Source organism: Homarus americanus, unplaced genomic scaffold (assembly GCF_018991925.1).
Source record: "Homarus americanus isolate GMGI-L3 unplaced genomic scaffold, GMGI_Hamer_2.0 scaffold39155, whole genome shotgun sequence".
In the NCBI taxonomy this organism is placed as follows: domain Eukaryota; kingdom Metazoa; phylum Arthropoda; class Malacostraca; order Decapoda; family Nephropidae; genus Homarus; species Homarus americanus.
This window is the reverse complement of record NW_024737042.1, coordinates 12,010,710-12,027,641: the sequence shown is the minus strand read 5'-3', so window position 1 is coordinate 12,027,641 and position 16,932 is coordinate 12,010,710. Positions and strand designations below refer to the sequence as shown.

The window sequence follows — 16,932 nt, the reverse complement described above, 5'->3', positions numbered from 1 at the left end:
AGAGTGTAGGGAATAGATTAGCGGACCCTCTGTAAATTTATTTACAAAATCATTAGACACCGGAGTTGTGCCAGACTTGTGGAAACAAGCAAATGTAGTACCCATATTCAAAAAGGGAGACAAAGCATCAGCATCAAATTACCGGCCGATCAGTTTGACGTCAGTAGTGGGGAAATTTCTTGAATCAATTATAGCAGATAGTATCCAATCGCATCTAGAGAAAAGCAAATTAATCTACGACTCGCAACATGGGTTTACAAAGCGAAAATCTTGTCTAACAAATCTGCTGACGTTTTTTAGGAAAGTCTTCGAGGTAGTAGATAATGACGAAAATTATGATGTTATTTACTTAGACTTTAGCAAAGCATTTGACAGAGTACCGCATCAGAGGCTTCTGAGAAAAATTAAGGCTCATGGTATCTAGGGGAAAGTTTTAAATTGGATAAAATCATGGCTCACCGATAGAACGCAGAGGGTCAGCGTAGATGGTATTAAATCTGAGTGGGGCCGTGTAACCAGTGGGGTTCCCCAGGGGTCAGTACTAGGCCCACTCTTGTTCATAATCTACATAAACGATCTAGATACTGGGATCAGCAGTGACATAAGCAAGTTTGCGGATGACACCAAAATTGGGCGGCAGATTAATTCAGGGCAGGATGCAAATGCATTTCAGGAGGATCTAAATAAACTGCAGGGGTGGTCTGAAAAATGGCAAATGAATTCAACACCAGCAAGTGCAGCGTACTTAATATTGGAAGAACAAATACTGACAATGTATACAGCCTTAACAACATCAACCTAGAGAAGTCGACTTGTGAAAGAGACCTAGGGGTACTTGTAAGCCCGGACCTACGGCCTAGAAAACAGTGCGTTAATGGTCGAAATAAGGCAAACAGAGTATTGTGTTTTATATCTAGAAGTGTAAGTAATAAAAGTGCAGAGGTCTTATTGCAACTATATCTTGCGCTATTCAGGCCGCACCTCGATTATGCGGTTCAGTTCTGGTGCCCTTATTATAGAATGAATATCAATTCACAAGAGTCGGTGCGGCAAAGAATGACGAAAATGATTCCGGGAATTAGAAATCTTCCGTATCAGGATAGGTTAAAGAAACTTAACTTGCATTCCCTAGAAAGACGAAGAGTGCGGGGAGATATGATAGAAGTATTTACGTGGGTGAAAGGAATCAATAAAGGGGATATAGATAAAGTTCTTATAATATCCGAGCAGGATAGGACTCGGAGCAACGGATTTAAGTTGGATAAGTTTAGGTTTAGGAGGGAGATTGGAAGAAACTGGTTCACAAATAGGGTGGTGGACGAGTGGAACAAGCTTAGCAACTGTGTAGTAAGTGCTGGAACTCTGGAAAGTTTCAAAAGGAGGCTAGATAGATTCATGGATGGTAGAGAGTGGTAGTAACTCTCGACAGGAGCTGCCATGCACAGGCCAACCGGCCTATTGCAGACTCCTTATGTTCTTATGTTATGTTTTCTACCCAGCTACAACACCCACCTCTACCCACCTACAACACCCACCTCTACCCAGCTACAACACCCATCTGTACCCACCTACAACACCCACCTACAACACCCACCTACAACACCCACCTCCAGCACCTACAGTAGGACCATTATAGAATCAGGTCTCATTAAACATGAATTTGAGTAATGGTATGTACAAACTGGATAATTTCGTAATTAAGAAGATTTGTAACCAGGTGAAAAAGTTGGGTCATCTTATCCTCTGACCTGACTACCGACTGCTGCGGTGCTTTTTGAAGATTAGTAGAGTCACTACCTAATACCTGACCATTGTGGACTTGACTTCACCCTCCTCCATATATAACAAAGTCTAGGAATGCTTTTAGTATCCTGGTGGTCCAGCGGTTAGCGTTCCCCGGTCACAGTCATGGTCTAGTGGGCCGTGGGTTCGAATCCTGGCGGATTGAGGTGTTGATTGTATTTTGAAGTCCGCGTGCTTTTGGGCTAATGAAATATACAGTATATATATATATATATATATCGGTGGAATATTCTCACCTTGCCTGAGCAGAATTTAAAGTAATGAATTAATATGTATGTGTTATGGCCAAAAAATTTATTTGTGTTTAAATTTACTTTCATTTCCATTCCCATTTCCGTAATGAAAAGATATAATTTTGATGTGAAATTTTAAACTGCATTCACAAGTGCGAAAAATTTCTCGAAAACACGAGTATTGAGGTTAACTGAAGGTCTTCCTGTTAATTTAGTTGGTATAGTTTTTGTTTATTTTCGCATTTCAATATTACCGTTTTTTGAATGAATATAATTATGGAGTATTAAAGCTTGACAATTTTAGAGAGACAGCGTCAGGGCAAGAGAGAACTTTATGTAAGTGTCGGGGCTAGACCGTCCGGACAGCATGTAAATAGTCGAAAAATCGTCCAGCTAGCGTATCTCTTCAAAAGTATTTCGACTATTTCCTCATGCTGCCATGCATATATGTTTTACGTTTCATGTTTTCCTGGAATAAAATATAATGTTATTAAACTGTCTATATGGAGTTTCGGTATAAAGTTGATCTTTTTGTAGACATTGGTGTGGGTGGTACATGCCCGCAAATCATCCCTCGATGCTCAAGTAATATACGGAATTAACGAAGCAAAACCCGAGGAGAGTTTAAAAAATAAAATAAATGTGAACTGATTGTCCTTACAAGTGATATTGTTCACTAACCCGAATGATGGAAACAATTGCTGAATGTCAGAGATGTTCAAATCCGTAGATGATAATTCTCGGTGGAATATTCTCACCTTGCATGAACAGAATATATTTATATTGATGACTGAATCTCCATATTTAATAGGAAGTATTATGGAAGCCTTGTAGCCAGCACTTATTTTAATAACGTAAGGTAGACGACTAATGCCACGGGGCTGGTGACGTTCTTTATTTAGCACCTGTAGCGTTTGATTAACAGGTGTGAAATATTTGTAGCTTAACATGATAGAACACAGTAAAGAGATGATGCATGATTACACTACAAAATGACTCCAGAATTAACCACATCACATCATCCCCGCCTGACAACTGATCTCTCAGCCTTGTGAAGAGTTTTACCTGTTTGACTCACCTGAGAACAACAACTGGTGGAATGATGATGATGATGCTAATGATTACCTGTTCGGGAATATTCAGTGCGAAAAGTAATTAAATTTTTTTTCTTTTATCAGTAGCGAAGACATCAAACTAGAACTCCCGATATTATTGTTCTTATCATCATAATCATCTTCATTGTTGTTGTTGTTCCCGCAACACCTTAGAAACACACCCAAAATAAATTTCCATTGTGCACTAAATAAATCACCGTAAACCTTTTTTGAAGTGTACAAACTGAACCTTATATACACCCTTGTACACAGCACATAGAGCATTTCCTTTATGACGTCTGCAATCTACCACGTACAGTTTCATGTGCATCATGTTCAGTGTACAACCAGACAAAATCAACATCACACTACCAACACGGTACAATATAAAACATGCATATACGTATAATACATTTGTTCACAATACAATACATTGTACAACATGCATATTGCAATACACTATATGCACTATTGATCATGCTATTTTAAGTGTACACCCCATTGGCCGTGCTGTGTTGTGTACTCCCCATTCACCCGTAGTGTGTTAAATGTACACCCAACTCACCTGTACAGTGTAAATGAAGGTCCCAGATCACGTACCCTCCCTGCGGCAGTATAATAAAAAGGCGGACATAGCACTAGTACTACACAAAAGGTCTAGTTGTCTCGGCTCACTGCATATCTTCCAAGGTCTCGTCACCGTGAAGGTAATCACCAGATAATATGACAATACCTTTAACCAGTACAAGTGATTCTTCTTATAATTATCGTCTTTTGTGTTTAGCTTAGTTATTCATCATTTATTTTACCATCCAAAATATGATCAACAGTATGGAAGATAATTCTTAATGAAGGTTTATAAGGTATATATTAGTAAAGCGACTTAATTTCATGCAATTGAATCATAATTTCAATAAAAAAATAACTTAATAAAAAATCACTATCATAAAAAAAAGGTCTTGAACAAAGAGTAAGTCAACTACATTACTCTCGTTATCATAGGATACGCACGGACTGATCAGTATTGAATATTCTTATAAGGAAAAGAGTTCGGGTCAAAATCGGGTATATCTTTAGTTCATCATTATTCTTTCACCCAGGTGTAGTTAAAACTTGTATACTAATTTGGTTAATCTTATATTTCCCACAGCTGAGTCACGTATACTAATCGTCTAAAATACTTACTGTAGCGTCGACGTCTACGTTGTTCTTTAATTACTTTTTCAGCGCTGATTTCTACACCTCACTTGTATCACATAATAGCTGCTGTGTGTTGCTGTTCACTAGTTTTATTTCTTCGGCACTACATCTTTAATGGTCGTGCTGGTCAACGCTGGTAATGGCTAGTGTAAGATGACGAAGACTGTATACCGGAACATAGAAACATCAGCGTTGTTTTGATCTCACCGTTGTACGTAACTCTCATTTTTTTGACAGTTCAAGTAAGTTAAGACGCTTAACACACAGACAGACATGATGTAAGAGTTCCTGGGGGTTGAGGAGTCTTTGGCGACCACAGTTTATTCCAGTTATTGTAGGCACCATGGTCTTAGATGACATCCCTTCCTTACACACGACACTACAGCTCATACTGAAACATACTACTGGCATAATACCGCAGACTCTCCTTGATAAACTGGAGCTGTTGCCTGTATAAATACTGTACTAAGGGGAAGAAACAGAGATTTCCCTGATTGAATGTGAGCTGGCGATGGCTGAAGTCACCCTGACCTATACTGATTGATATGTTCCAAGCTTATAAGACGTGACAACCACACACTCACACAGTAGGGCGCACACCTCTAATGCTAGAGTGTGCATTAGAAATAGAAGGGTGTACAATATACATATAACAGTGTATACGGAGGTGTAGGGTGTGGAGGGCGGGTAATACTAGAGAGGACAGATAGGGTGCTGCCTCACAACACCACGACCCTCACAGCCCAGACCACCTACGCGGGGAAGACATCAACGGAGGGCGACCCCACGCCTGGTGGCCCCGGAGTCTGCCCGCACTACAACAACCCAACCCGCGACCCATCTATGTCCGCCACAACAATCCACCTTAGATTAAAACTTAGATGATATAAGTTCACCTTTAATAAGTTACAATCTAGTGAGTCCATAACGTAGTACGTATAAGATTTTAATAAACATGTAATTGTAAATCAAACAAGTCATTGTCAACCAAAGTAACCATTGTGCAACCTCATCCTAAATCCTCGGTCAGCTTAGCCAACAAACTCTGTAAAATGTAAAACAAGGGGTGTCGTCCCCCTCTGTTTAACCCATTAAACATCTTTTCCAACCTTTCCCCCACGACTATCTGTCGTGACTTCTCTATCCTTCATGTCTGGCTGTGCCTCGAGCCACAGCATGCCTTCCATCCTTTCCCCACCTTAACAAAAAAAAAAAAACGCCGTGTACACCCTATAATTAACACTGTGAGGATACATAACTCACTTCTTGTAGGGGTCACTGGTTTGCTCCGGTCCTAGTTCACCTAGCTGCCGATGAATATTTGAAGTTACAGTTTGGGAAGTAAAAGGGGGTCGAGCTCAGTACCGGCCGCACTGTTCCTTGTGCCAATGGCTTAGTGTTAAACCATCGCAATGAAAGTGTTAAACCATCATCCTCAAATGATTAAAAAAAGAGGGTTTCTCTCTTTTAATTACATTGTTAACAGATGAGAGTATAAGCCGTAAGACCACTGTATACTCAAGACTACCAGGGAAGAAAAAATAGTGCCTTGACGCTGTCGTGTGATGTCAACGCATCTGCAGGCATTGCTTCTGAAAGATGTGTTTACGCAGGTATTACAAGAAATTGACCTCCCGTGTTCTGTTTCTCACTCCCAGATAAGAGTCGTGGTGGGAGTGACGGATAGTTTGAAATTCTAATCTTAATTTAGGTATTCTGATTCACGTGAGCAGATCATGAGGTTAGGTAAAGTTGAGCGGGTGATTCACGACACTGACACAGGCAACACGCTGGCTGGTGCACGGCTCGCTGGATAACGTTGTGGATGTATCGTGTTGACTTCTGTTAAAACTGAGTTGATAAAACCTGAACCGTGACCACCTAGACAAACAGTTATTCGTCTGTTTGTTATTTGAGGAGGCTCGTCGTTTACTTTTGTTAACTGCTCATGTTTGCTGTTCCCGTTTACTTTAGATTTACGATGGCCTCTCACTATGTACAGTATTTTTTCATTTATTTTTTTTAGTCCACCGGAATCTCATTGAGCCAAATTTGTTTGTATATATAACGTTTTTTGGCGGATTCCCCAAATTTGACCTATTCTGAACATAAATTTGTCGGTGCCGGATTGAAACTCTTGGGGATTTTTTTATTTGCGAAAAACAAAATGGTCGCCATCGGCCCCCAGAAAATTCTAAAATTGGCCCAAATTTTGTTAAAACTGTACCTAAAGACAGTTTCTTTTGGACGAGTTTCTGTCGGCAATATTGAATTTAAAATGGGCTCCTTCGGCACTCTGAAAATCCTACGTTCGATTATAACTTCACTAATATCACACTCGGTGACAAGGAACCTCATGAAACTGTCTCAAATGGGCTAGCCGAAGTCCCGAGACCTGAACATCTAGGATGTGCTAAGGTATGAGCTGTGTCCAATCCCTGCTGCCCTGTTTGATGAACATGGCATGATGAGGATGCAGGCTAATCTTCACTAAAAAGGAAACTGCAGGCAAATATATCAAGCAGACTCATTGGAGACCACCGGATGCAGTAATCATTGATGACTGTGCACTTCTGTGGACTGTTCATTGGCCAGCGAGTGGTAGTGTGGTAGACTACCTGAATAGCTTCTCCTCAAGCATTGTGTATCATCTCAGAACCAGTGATGTTTACTTGATCTTCGACAGGTAGTATCCAGATCGTGCCAAAAAGCTGATGAGACCACAAAGAGCTGGAGCCGATCGAGAACATTAGTTGCCTACGAGTACTCCACTGCCAGAGCAGAAAGTAATTCTTGGTGTGCCATACAACAGATGTCAGTTCATTGATCTAATATGTAACCATCTTCTGAGCAATCGTGAACAACTTTCTGGTGTCAACAGAGTGGTCATTACAGGGAAAGATCCTGTTCCACTTCAGCTGCAATCTAACATGGTCACCCCAAGAGATGACTTGAGAACCACACTGGAAGAGGCGGACGTCATGATTGTGCAACAATTGGTGAAACTTGCTTCATGTGGTGATGCCAATATCAAAGTCATTTGTGATGGCAGATGTATCTGTGTTGTTAGTCCACTTCTTCGATAAACTGGAGTTGTCCTGCAATGTCATCATGGAGAGTCCGGTCCAAGACAGAACTGCCATTGACATAATGGCCACGGCTCAACAACACAGTGGCATTGCTAAACATCTCTTAGCTGGTCACGCACTGACAGGAGCGACATAGTCTCATATTTGTATGGGCTAGGAAAAAGCAAACCATGGTGAAAGTACTAGAGAGGACATCCATTGTAGTTATTGACCAGCTAGACAGTAACATGGATGAAATCATCACAGAGGCATGACAGTTCATCACAGCTTGTTGGCTGTAAGCCACAAGATAACATGTCTGATACCCGATATGCAGTGTGGATCAGTAAGATGGCAAATGTGAAAGCATCTGCCACACCCTTCCCAGGTCACTACCGCCAACGACAGAAGTCTTCACAGAACATGTATACCGTGCACAATATCAAGCTGCCTTTTTTGGTTGTCTGCCATATTTCCCAACCCACCAGATATTGACCCACTTCACTATGGATGGGTCCGTGGTGAGGACAATGTGTTACAACCTGCTACGTTGCCTGAGGATGTCTCGCCTGTTCCAGTTGAACTCCTGCAGATGATCAAAGGAGGTTGTGCGGCAGTTCGACCATGTTCTACAAGATATGTTGGAGCCCAGATGTCCTGTTCCATGTTCTGCAGTTGCCATGCTGGTCCAGAATGCTCAAATATACATACAAGGAGTGTCACATCTAAGAAGTTCTTGAACTGCTGGGACTTTCTTGTTTGTTTGTTACGGGAAATTCTCACATTTATTTCTGTGCTATCTTTCTATCCTTTTGTTGACAATTAGTCTTGATTAATGTGTTATAATCATGTATCTAAATGCGCTTAGACAAAAAGTAAAAATTAATGCATCTGTCAATTTGTTCTGCTGACGATATTTACTTATGTTGATATTTTATTGTCTTGTGGTAAAGGAAAAATAACAGTTTGGTAAAATGATCATGACACCTCATGCATAGTTAATGCGGGTCTCATTTTTTTATTAAGCAATAACATAATACAATATCGTGTATTGAGTCAATATTAATTCTGTGAGAAAGTGTTAATGTGTTTATGTTGTTTGATAAAGATAAACCGTGACTGATTTTTTTAAATATGAACTTTCACTTGGACATTATCAATAATTATCAACAACAGCTTATGAGAGTCGGTTAATAATGCAAGAAACTGACATCAACTAAACCACTTGAGACAGTTTCATATGATTCCTTATCATTTATAACATGGTATTTGACAACAAAATCAAGTCTCTAGGCTTAATAATTAACAAAATTAGAACATTTTAGGTATCCCGGGCAGGGATGGTCGCCATTTGTTTTTTGTCACTATTTTTTCCCCCCAAGAGTGACAATCCGGCTCCCGGAAGATTCATGTTCAGAATAGGTGAATAAATATGGTGAATGAATTAAAAATCATTGTATATACTAGAAAAGGTCCCTTAAAATTCCTCATTTGGCAACTGGACAATATTCCGTTGTGCCAGAGATAATGAAATTCACGTGACCCTGTAGATGGTATTATTATTATTATTATTATTATTATTATTATTATTATTATTATTATTATTATTATTATTATTATTATTTATAATTCACTTCCATCACTCTATATTCTTTTACACTGTTATTTAAATATATTGGTGTGTGACGTAATGACCTCGGTATCGCTGGACCTCGGGGTCGGAAGGGCAAGAATGGCACACCAGGCATACCAGGAGAGCCGGGGATCAGTACCTTGATGGTGAACGGTACCGCACCCTCCAAGCTCTTGTAGCTCCTGTTATACCAGGTAATACCAGTGATTATACTAGGTAGAACTTGTAATTATACCAGGTAATACCAGTGATTATACCAGGTAATACCAGTGATTATACCACCCATTATACCAGGTAGTATTAGTTATTATAACACCCATTATGCCAGGTAATACTGGTGATCATATCACCATGTTCTATTAATGATAATGACCATCATACCAAATTAAGCTATTCATTATACCAGGTACTACTAGTGGGTCATACTGTCCACCATAGCAGGTATTACAAGTTCTCATATCAGGTAAAACTCATCACCATACTATACTCTTTCCACGCTAACCTGGCTCATAGGCCACGCCCCTCTTCTATACTAATAGCTGATTGGTTCATAGAAAATTTAAACTAAATGTGTTAACAATTGGTAAGCAGACCTGTTATTATCTAAAATAATGTTAAATATATGGATTATAAAAATGCAAATCATTTCAAGGCATTAGCACTTCAGAGAGGACATTCGAAATTTTTTAATATTTATTATAAAAGGTCGATATAAATACGCGTTCATATACTCGCAGTCGGGGGTAGGTAAGACGCTCAGGGGAAGCAATCAGTTATTTGTAGCTATAGACGAGGGGCGTGGCTTACGAACCAGCTTAGCGTGGAAATACTATACAGTAGGTACTACTTGTGATATTACCAGGTAGTTGCTAATGATTATAATCAAGTGCAGTTTATCACTATAACAGGTACTTCTAGTGATCATGCCGTCTTTTTAACTGGGTACTGCACAGTTAGGGAGAGTCCCCAGTCTCTTTAATTCTATCTCTATCCCTCTTTTACCACATCACCACAGGTTCGACCCGCACGCGGCCTCGACGACGCAAGCCGATCGTCGTGCGGGAGGGCGACAATTTGCGGCTGCGGTGCCAAGCTGCAGGCGAACCTTTACCGCAAGTTGAATGGAGCCGAGAGGATGGCGGAGCAATACCAACCGGGCAGTGGAAGGGTAAGTGTTGGGGTGGTGTCCTAGGAGAGGGAATGGTGTTGCGATTGTGACCTGGGGTAGGAAATGGTGTTGAGGTGGTGACCTGGGGGAGGGTATGGTGTTGAGGTGGTGATCTGGGGGAGGTAGGTATAGTGCAGTAACCCGGAAGGTGATTGCTGAGGTGGTCATGCGAAAGTAGACCATGACAAATACATGAATAAATAAAAAATAGACAGTAGAAATAACAGAGGTCATGAAATGGAGCCTTGTGGTACACCAAAATAAACAGATTTGGTAAGTCATTCTAACACATGTACCGCATCCTCTTAAACAGATAAGAAAATGCTCACGTGTTGGATAATTAATCTTACAGTATCATTTTACTCAGGTTTTAATACCAATACGATAATAAAGGCTGTTTGGGGGTGTAAAAATACTGCACCCTGACTGTGAAGTTGTTACCATCAAAGGAGTTTTAATTATTGTCAGGGGAAGACAACTGGACACTTTTTGTCGACCTTTATGTTCTGAAACGGATTCCTTAATAATATTGTTGTGACTGCTGAAGGATTATTTAGGCGTTCTTAACAGCTTGATTCATTGTCCCGGTTGCACTACTCTATAAATTGGCTAATGTTTTCTTACGTTGCTGCTATATGGTAGACGAACTCTCTCTCATTGCTGGGGGTCCGATTATGTTATATAACGTTGTATTAGAGAGCAGCTTAGTGAACTGTTTGATGGTTTAGCCCAAGGTTGGCTGGGCTGGCTCACGACGTGACGAGGAGCTGTCAGCCAGGTAACGACCAAAGAGTGTGGTATATATCTTACCGTCTCGTAAGTTCTAGTTAGCATTTATAATTATCTGCGTGACCATATCCCAAAATATAATACACCCGAAAATATGCACACCTTAGATATGGATTTTAAGTGGTGTAGAAAACCTGTAGTTTCAGTGACACTGTGAGACAACCCACCACAGCAGCGGACTAACTTCGTTCTCTTCTTGTGTTGGCCCACCACAGATGGTTCGCTCATCGGTCGAGTGCTCAACCTGACACACGTACGTCGTGATCACACCGGTACGTACAGATGCGAGGCCTACAACGGCATCACGCCCAACGACTACAAGACCTTCAGAGTTGAGGTCCACTGTAAGTATCTGGGGGTTGGGGGAGGCATAAAATAAGGGGTGTGGGAAGTTTAACCCTTGAAGGAGTTTAGAGGATGGAAGGTGAAAGGGAGAGAGAATTATGAATGTAGGCCAGGGTGAATAAATGACCTCCCATAAACGATACATAGTTAAAAATTACCTATCTTAGATCCTAATACAATTACTCCATAAGTACTTATAAGTTTAACGTGGTTATGGAAAACTGTGACCCATTGTGAGCATTCCCATCTCTCTTTCCAAGTGTCCTCCTCCTCAACTCCTATTAACTATTTCCAATATCAAGAAAAGAACATTCTATCTATCCGTTATGAAATATATACACCCAGGCATTAATTTAAGTAGATATACCCAGGCATTAGATACACCCAGACATTTATTTTAAGTAGATACACCCAGGCATTAATTTAAGTAGATATACCCAGGCATTAGATACACCCAGACATTTATTAAAGTAGATATACCCAGGCATTAGATACACCCAAACATTTATTAAAGTAGATATACCCAGGCATTAGATACACCCAAACATTTATTAAAGTAGATATACCCAGGCATTAGATACACCCAAACATTTATTAAAGTAGATATACCCAGGCATTAGTTCAAGTGAAATACAACATTGATTCAGATTGTCGCACATATCAGAAAGACCTCATCAACATTAGCAACCTACCTAATAGAATATTAATGAACCACCACCACCACCACCACCACCCTGTATCCAGCGGGAGATATATTACCGAGTCCATTAATTACTTAACCCGGAAGGGCCTCTCTGGACACACTTGACGGGCTGGTGTGGAAGTGTGGCCTCATGACACATTTGTCTCTTTCTCCTAATACTCCTGCCAGCATGTATTCTCCCTTCTTCCTTCATATTATTATTATACATAGATATCTGAAGTTCCTTTTATATCTGATTTTATAATGAAAAGAAAACAGTCCTTCTACCCACCGTAACACCATCCCTTCCTGCAATCTGATAAAATTCACGCGTATACGGACCCAGTGTGAGGTGAATGATCCTTACTCATCATAACGTTACCGGGTGCCCATCAAGATGTTTAGGGTTTAGGCTAGGTACGGCTGGCTAAATTTGGTTGATTAGGTTAGATTAGTATCAGACTAGATTGTGCTGGTTAGATTTGGTTAGGTTGACAGAGTATATTAAAACCTAAGGTACTTTGGTTTTAGGATATGTTTTGGTTAGGGTTAGGTTAGGTTAGGTTAAGAATATGTTTTGTTTGCTGAAGGAGGGGGTAAATCTAGGCTAAATTTTAATTGGTTAGCTGAGGTGAGGTGAGGCAAGAATAGGCTAACATTTAGTTTGGTTAGGTTAAGACTAAGATTTGGTGAGAATACATAGGTTAGGTTAGATTAGGTAAGGATAGGTTAGGTTAAGTTAGGTTAGGCTAGGTTAGATTATGTAAAGTTAATTTAGGTTAGGTTAGCTTAGATTAGATTTGGTTATGTTGTAATGATGTACCAAATGTGAAAAAGGAAAAAGAGAGAGGGACAGCAACAAATGTCATTGGTAGACAAGAACCAATCAGAATACCTTTTGTCTCTTTCCACCCCTTCTCATCCCTCTCTCCTGACCAGTCGACCCGTACCTGGTGGTGAACCAGTGGAAAGTGGGTGCTTACAACGGGTCAAGTGCCAAGCTGGAGTGCCACGTAGAGGCCTTCCCCGTAGCCGTCACTTACTGGGAAGACCAACACGGCCGCATCCTCGATAACTCCACGAAGTACAACATCTCTTATCACCAGGACCCCAACTTTACATGGAAGGTGCGTCCTGCATCCTCCTTTTGGCTCTTCTGTTTCTCTCCCTGTCATCTTCTGCTTCCTCCTGTTGTCGCCCCCTGCTGCCTCTTTTTTTTTTTGGGGGACACTCCTATCCTTGTGTAAGGTGAAGCACAGCCTTAACAGAAAGCATGCTTGGATTCATGCTTGCCTTATGCTCTCTCTCATAGTTAAGGGCGTAAAGCTACCTCTTCATTTTCGCTACTGCTTCCTCCTGCCACCTCCTCTGCCCCTGCGCTTCCTCCGCTGCTTCTTCATGTTGCCTCCAGCTCCCTCCTCCCTCTTGCCTTCTACTGCCGCCTCAGTGTTCTTCTGTTCCTGTCTTAATTGTTCTTGTGATTTATGTCTCAGTTTTGTTATTTTTATGAATCCCGAGATAATTTTGTGTGAGTGTTTCCCTGAGCACTATGTTACAGTGATCTGCCAGGGCCATTTTTATGGCGAACCGGGATGTTATGACAGTCTTAATCCCTTGGCGAAAGTGATTTAAGCCCTTGAGTTCAATGACTTAACCTTCTTGAGTACATTGACCTAACCTCCCTGAAACATGATGATTTAAACCTTTGAGTATATTGACAACCGCTTAAAGTACTGTGATTTAACCTTGGGTAATTATGCTATGTGCGGTCTTGGGTATGAGAGTTTGTTGACCAAGGAGTGGTAAACAGAAAAAGAATTGGCGAGGCCAGGATTAGAAATTAGAGACCCACGTTGGAGAACCTGAGAGTAAGAAAAAATTGTAAAGGATTAAAAGGAGAGGCTGGACGAGTAAGAAAGCCAGTGTCTGACGAAAAATCAAGCGAGTGGAAGAAATTGTGAGTAATTGGGAGAGACAAAGCTGGTGGTGAAGAAGCACAGAGGATCACGACAACCGCGACAACAACAGCTAAGTGTACCAACCTGTTCCAGTCCTTTGATAGACAGGTGGGCGTTAGTACAGTCAGGGACAAGGAGGATGACAAAGGAAATTATAAAAACTTTAATTGTTGACTCACGATGGAGTACATGGACAAGGGCCTTTATTGGTAAAAACAAAAATAGGATGAGGTGTGTTTGCCAGAAGGAGCTGGGGTGGGGATATAATTGACAGGATGGATAAGCTATCTTGTCTGGTAATACAGGGAACAAACCCATTATCTGCCTCAGTGCAGAGGCAATGATGACGGCGGTCAGAACTTCTTGATAAGTTCAAAGGCAGCCATAGATCGTATTAGGACTAAGGGAGGGATCCTATCATATCACGGTGTCCTGCCTAGAAGGGGAGTTGGCAGTGAATGGTTGTCAAGGAAGCGGTTGGTGTCAATGACCGTCTTGACAGATATTGCAAGTCAATATCCGGTCCATTCATTGACAACTGGGACAACTCTGTGGCAGAAGGGACCTTTATGCTGGGGATGGGGTGCCTGTCTGGGGATGAGTACCAGCCTAGCTGGGGGGCTCTGGGGGGCAGTTCAAAAAGATATCAGAAGTCTTTAAACTGCTAAGAACATAGACGCGGGGGTGGAGGGGCTGCAGTGGGGCCGGGTAAACAAAGCGAAAGGTTACAGGGAAATAGTGTTAGTAATGATGACAAAAATAATTAGACAGGAGTCTAAAAACTAAGCAGCCTGATAAGGGACTCAGAACGACTAACTTAAATGTATACTCATTGAACGAGTAGAAGTATGTGAAACAAAATGGATGATAATGGGGCTTTGGTATGTACCGAAAGAAATCGATATAATTGCATTCACTGAAACATGTGGATCAACTTAGACACCCGTGGATTACCAGTCGAATACCAAATTGTGGGTTACAAACTGTTCCATACCGATGAGCAGACCAGGAAAGGAGGCGGAGTAGCAATCTATGTTAGGGATAATCTGAAGTGTGAAATAAATAAGAAATAAAAACTGAGAATACAGAAACAATTTGGATAGAATTAGCGACAGTCGGGAAAAATTAATCACAGGGTAATATATAGACCCCCAATCTTAGGTAGGCGTCAATGACGACTTATCTGGGATGAAATCATGGGGCTTCCACACACAACAAAAGTCTGTATAGTAGTGACTTTAACCTTGGTAGTAGTTGGATGTTGACCTTCACCAGGCGCTCAGAATCGAGGATTTTCTCGAGGCGATCGGGGACTGTAAGTCAACATATAACCGAACCCACAGGGGAGTGACATATATGGATTTGGATTCTGTCAAACAGGAAAACGCATTAGCAATGTCGAGGTGAGGAACGAACTTGCAAATAAGCGATCACAAAATTCGATTCCAGTTAGATTTGCAGAATGGTAATTCCACTAAAGTACCAGATTTCAGAAGGGCAAGCTTTGACAGTTAAAAAGGGCAGCTGAGAGGTGGCGGCTTGGCCGTGAACCTGACAGATGACTCCGACATTCTTGAGATCTGAAAGTTGCCGAGTTCCCGACAATTTTAAATAGTGAGTTATAATGCAAAAGGCAGAACATACCATACAAAAAAACTCCAGATGAGAATAATAATGACCCTCGTGGATAAATAATTATTTAAAAAGAACATCATTGAGAAGGCTATAGGTAGAAGGATAAATGGTAGTGAAATTCACCTCCGGGACTATTCTAGGGTGATGGCGAGTAGGGTTAAAACCGAGATAAGGAAAGCCAAGAGGAATAATGAGGTAAGGATAGCAAGGGGCGAAGAATGACCCCAAAAGTTCACAAATGTATCAAACTAAACACGAAAAAGATTGGACCAATAACGGTCCAGACTCGGCGAGCTCACACTGATGGCGGCGGAGAAATGACAATAATTGAATCAATATTTTTCAGCAGTTTCTACCGAAGATTTAAACATGATACCGAGGCACCGACTCTATTCAGAGATAGTGAAGAAAACAAATTAAATTGGGATCAGTAGTGACTTCAAATACTTGATGTTAGTAAGCAAATAGACAAACTAAAGCCCTAATAAGTCACCTGGTCGATGAGATATTTGCCAGAGTAAGGAATGAGGGAAAAGAGCTTAGTATGCCCTTAGCAAAGGATTGTTTGTATCGCCCAAAACAGGTGTGAATACCAGAATCCTGGAGGGATAGCGAATGTAATACCGATTTACTCAAGAGGATAGTCACTATCCTCTAACTACCGCCCAATCAGTCTAACATCAATAGTGAGCAAATTACTGGAAGCTTAATCATTTCAAACTCTATTAAAATCACCTGGAGAAAGCACCGATTGATCAATGATTCCCAGCATGGCCTCTAGGGGCGTTTCGCTGTAATCTATTAACATTCTTTTATCAGTTTTTCGAATTGGTGGACAAGGGCACAATTATGATGTGGTATATCTCGACTTTATAAAAGCCTTCAAACAGAGTCCCCAAAGGCTAATTAGAAAATTGAAGCTCATGGCATCAAGGTGACATCCTTAAATGGATGAGGGAAGCGTGGTTACAGGACGAGGCTTGGCAGTGAGCATTACTTGACACTAAGTCTCATTGGAGCAACGTCACAAGTGGAGTTCCCCAAGGCTCAGTACTTGGACCATTATTATTTATTATATACATAAACGACATAGATATCGGCATAGACAGCAACATAAGCAAATTTACTGATGACACTAAAATAGGACGTGTTATTAAATCTGACGAGGACTCCACAAAACTACAGGAAGATCTAAACAAACTTTTCGAATGGTCTGAAAAATGGCAGATGAAATTCAACTTGGACAAATGTAAAGCACTCAGTATAGGAGATGTAAACAGGGAAACCAGATACCAGATGAACAACGATGCCATAGAGAAATCCG

General features: G+C 40.9%; 1 protein-coding gene across 1 annotated transcript in view; it reads left to right on the top strand.

Moving 5' to 3' along the window:
- The window catches only part of LOC121872799, a 58,429-nt gene that overhangs the window by 26,353 nt on the left and 15,144 nt on the right, over positions 1 to 16,932 (top strand). Inside the window, exons 6-13 of the mRNA XM_042375856.1 lie at positions 4,568 to 4,572; positions 7,017 to 7,144; positions 7,212 to 7,384; positions 7,887 to 8,003; positions 9,097 to 9,225; positions 10,047 to 10,199; positions 11,204 to 11,332; positions 12,955 to 13,142. Coding sequence (XP_042231790.1) covers positions 4,568 to 4,572; positions 7,017 to 7,144; positions 7,212 to 7,384; positions 7,887 to 8,003; positions 9,097 to 9,225; positions 10,047 to 10,199; positions 11,204 to 11,332; positions 12,955 to 13,142 — 1,022 coding nt within the window. The remainder of the gene's footprint in view (positions 1 to 4,567; positions 4,573 to 7,016; positions 7,145 to 7,211; positions 7,385 to 7,886; positions 8,004 to 9,096; positions 9,226 to 10,046; positions 10,200 to 11,203; positions 11,333 to 12,954; positions 13,143 to 16,932) is intronic.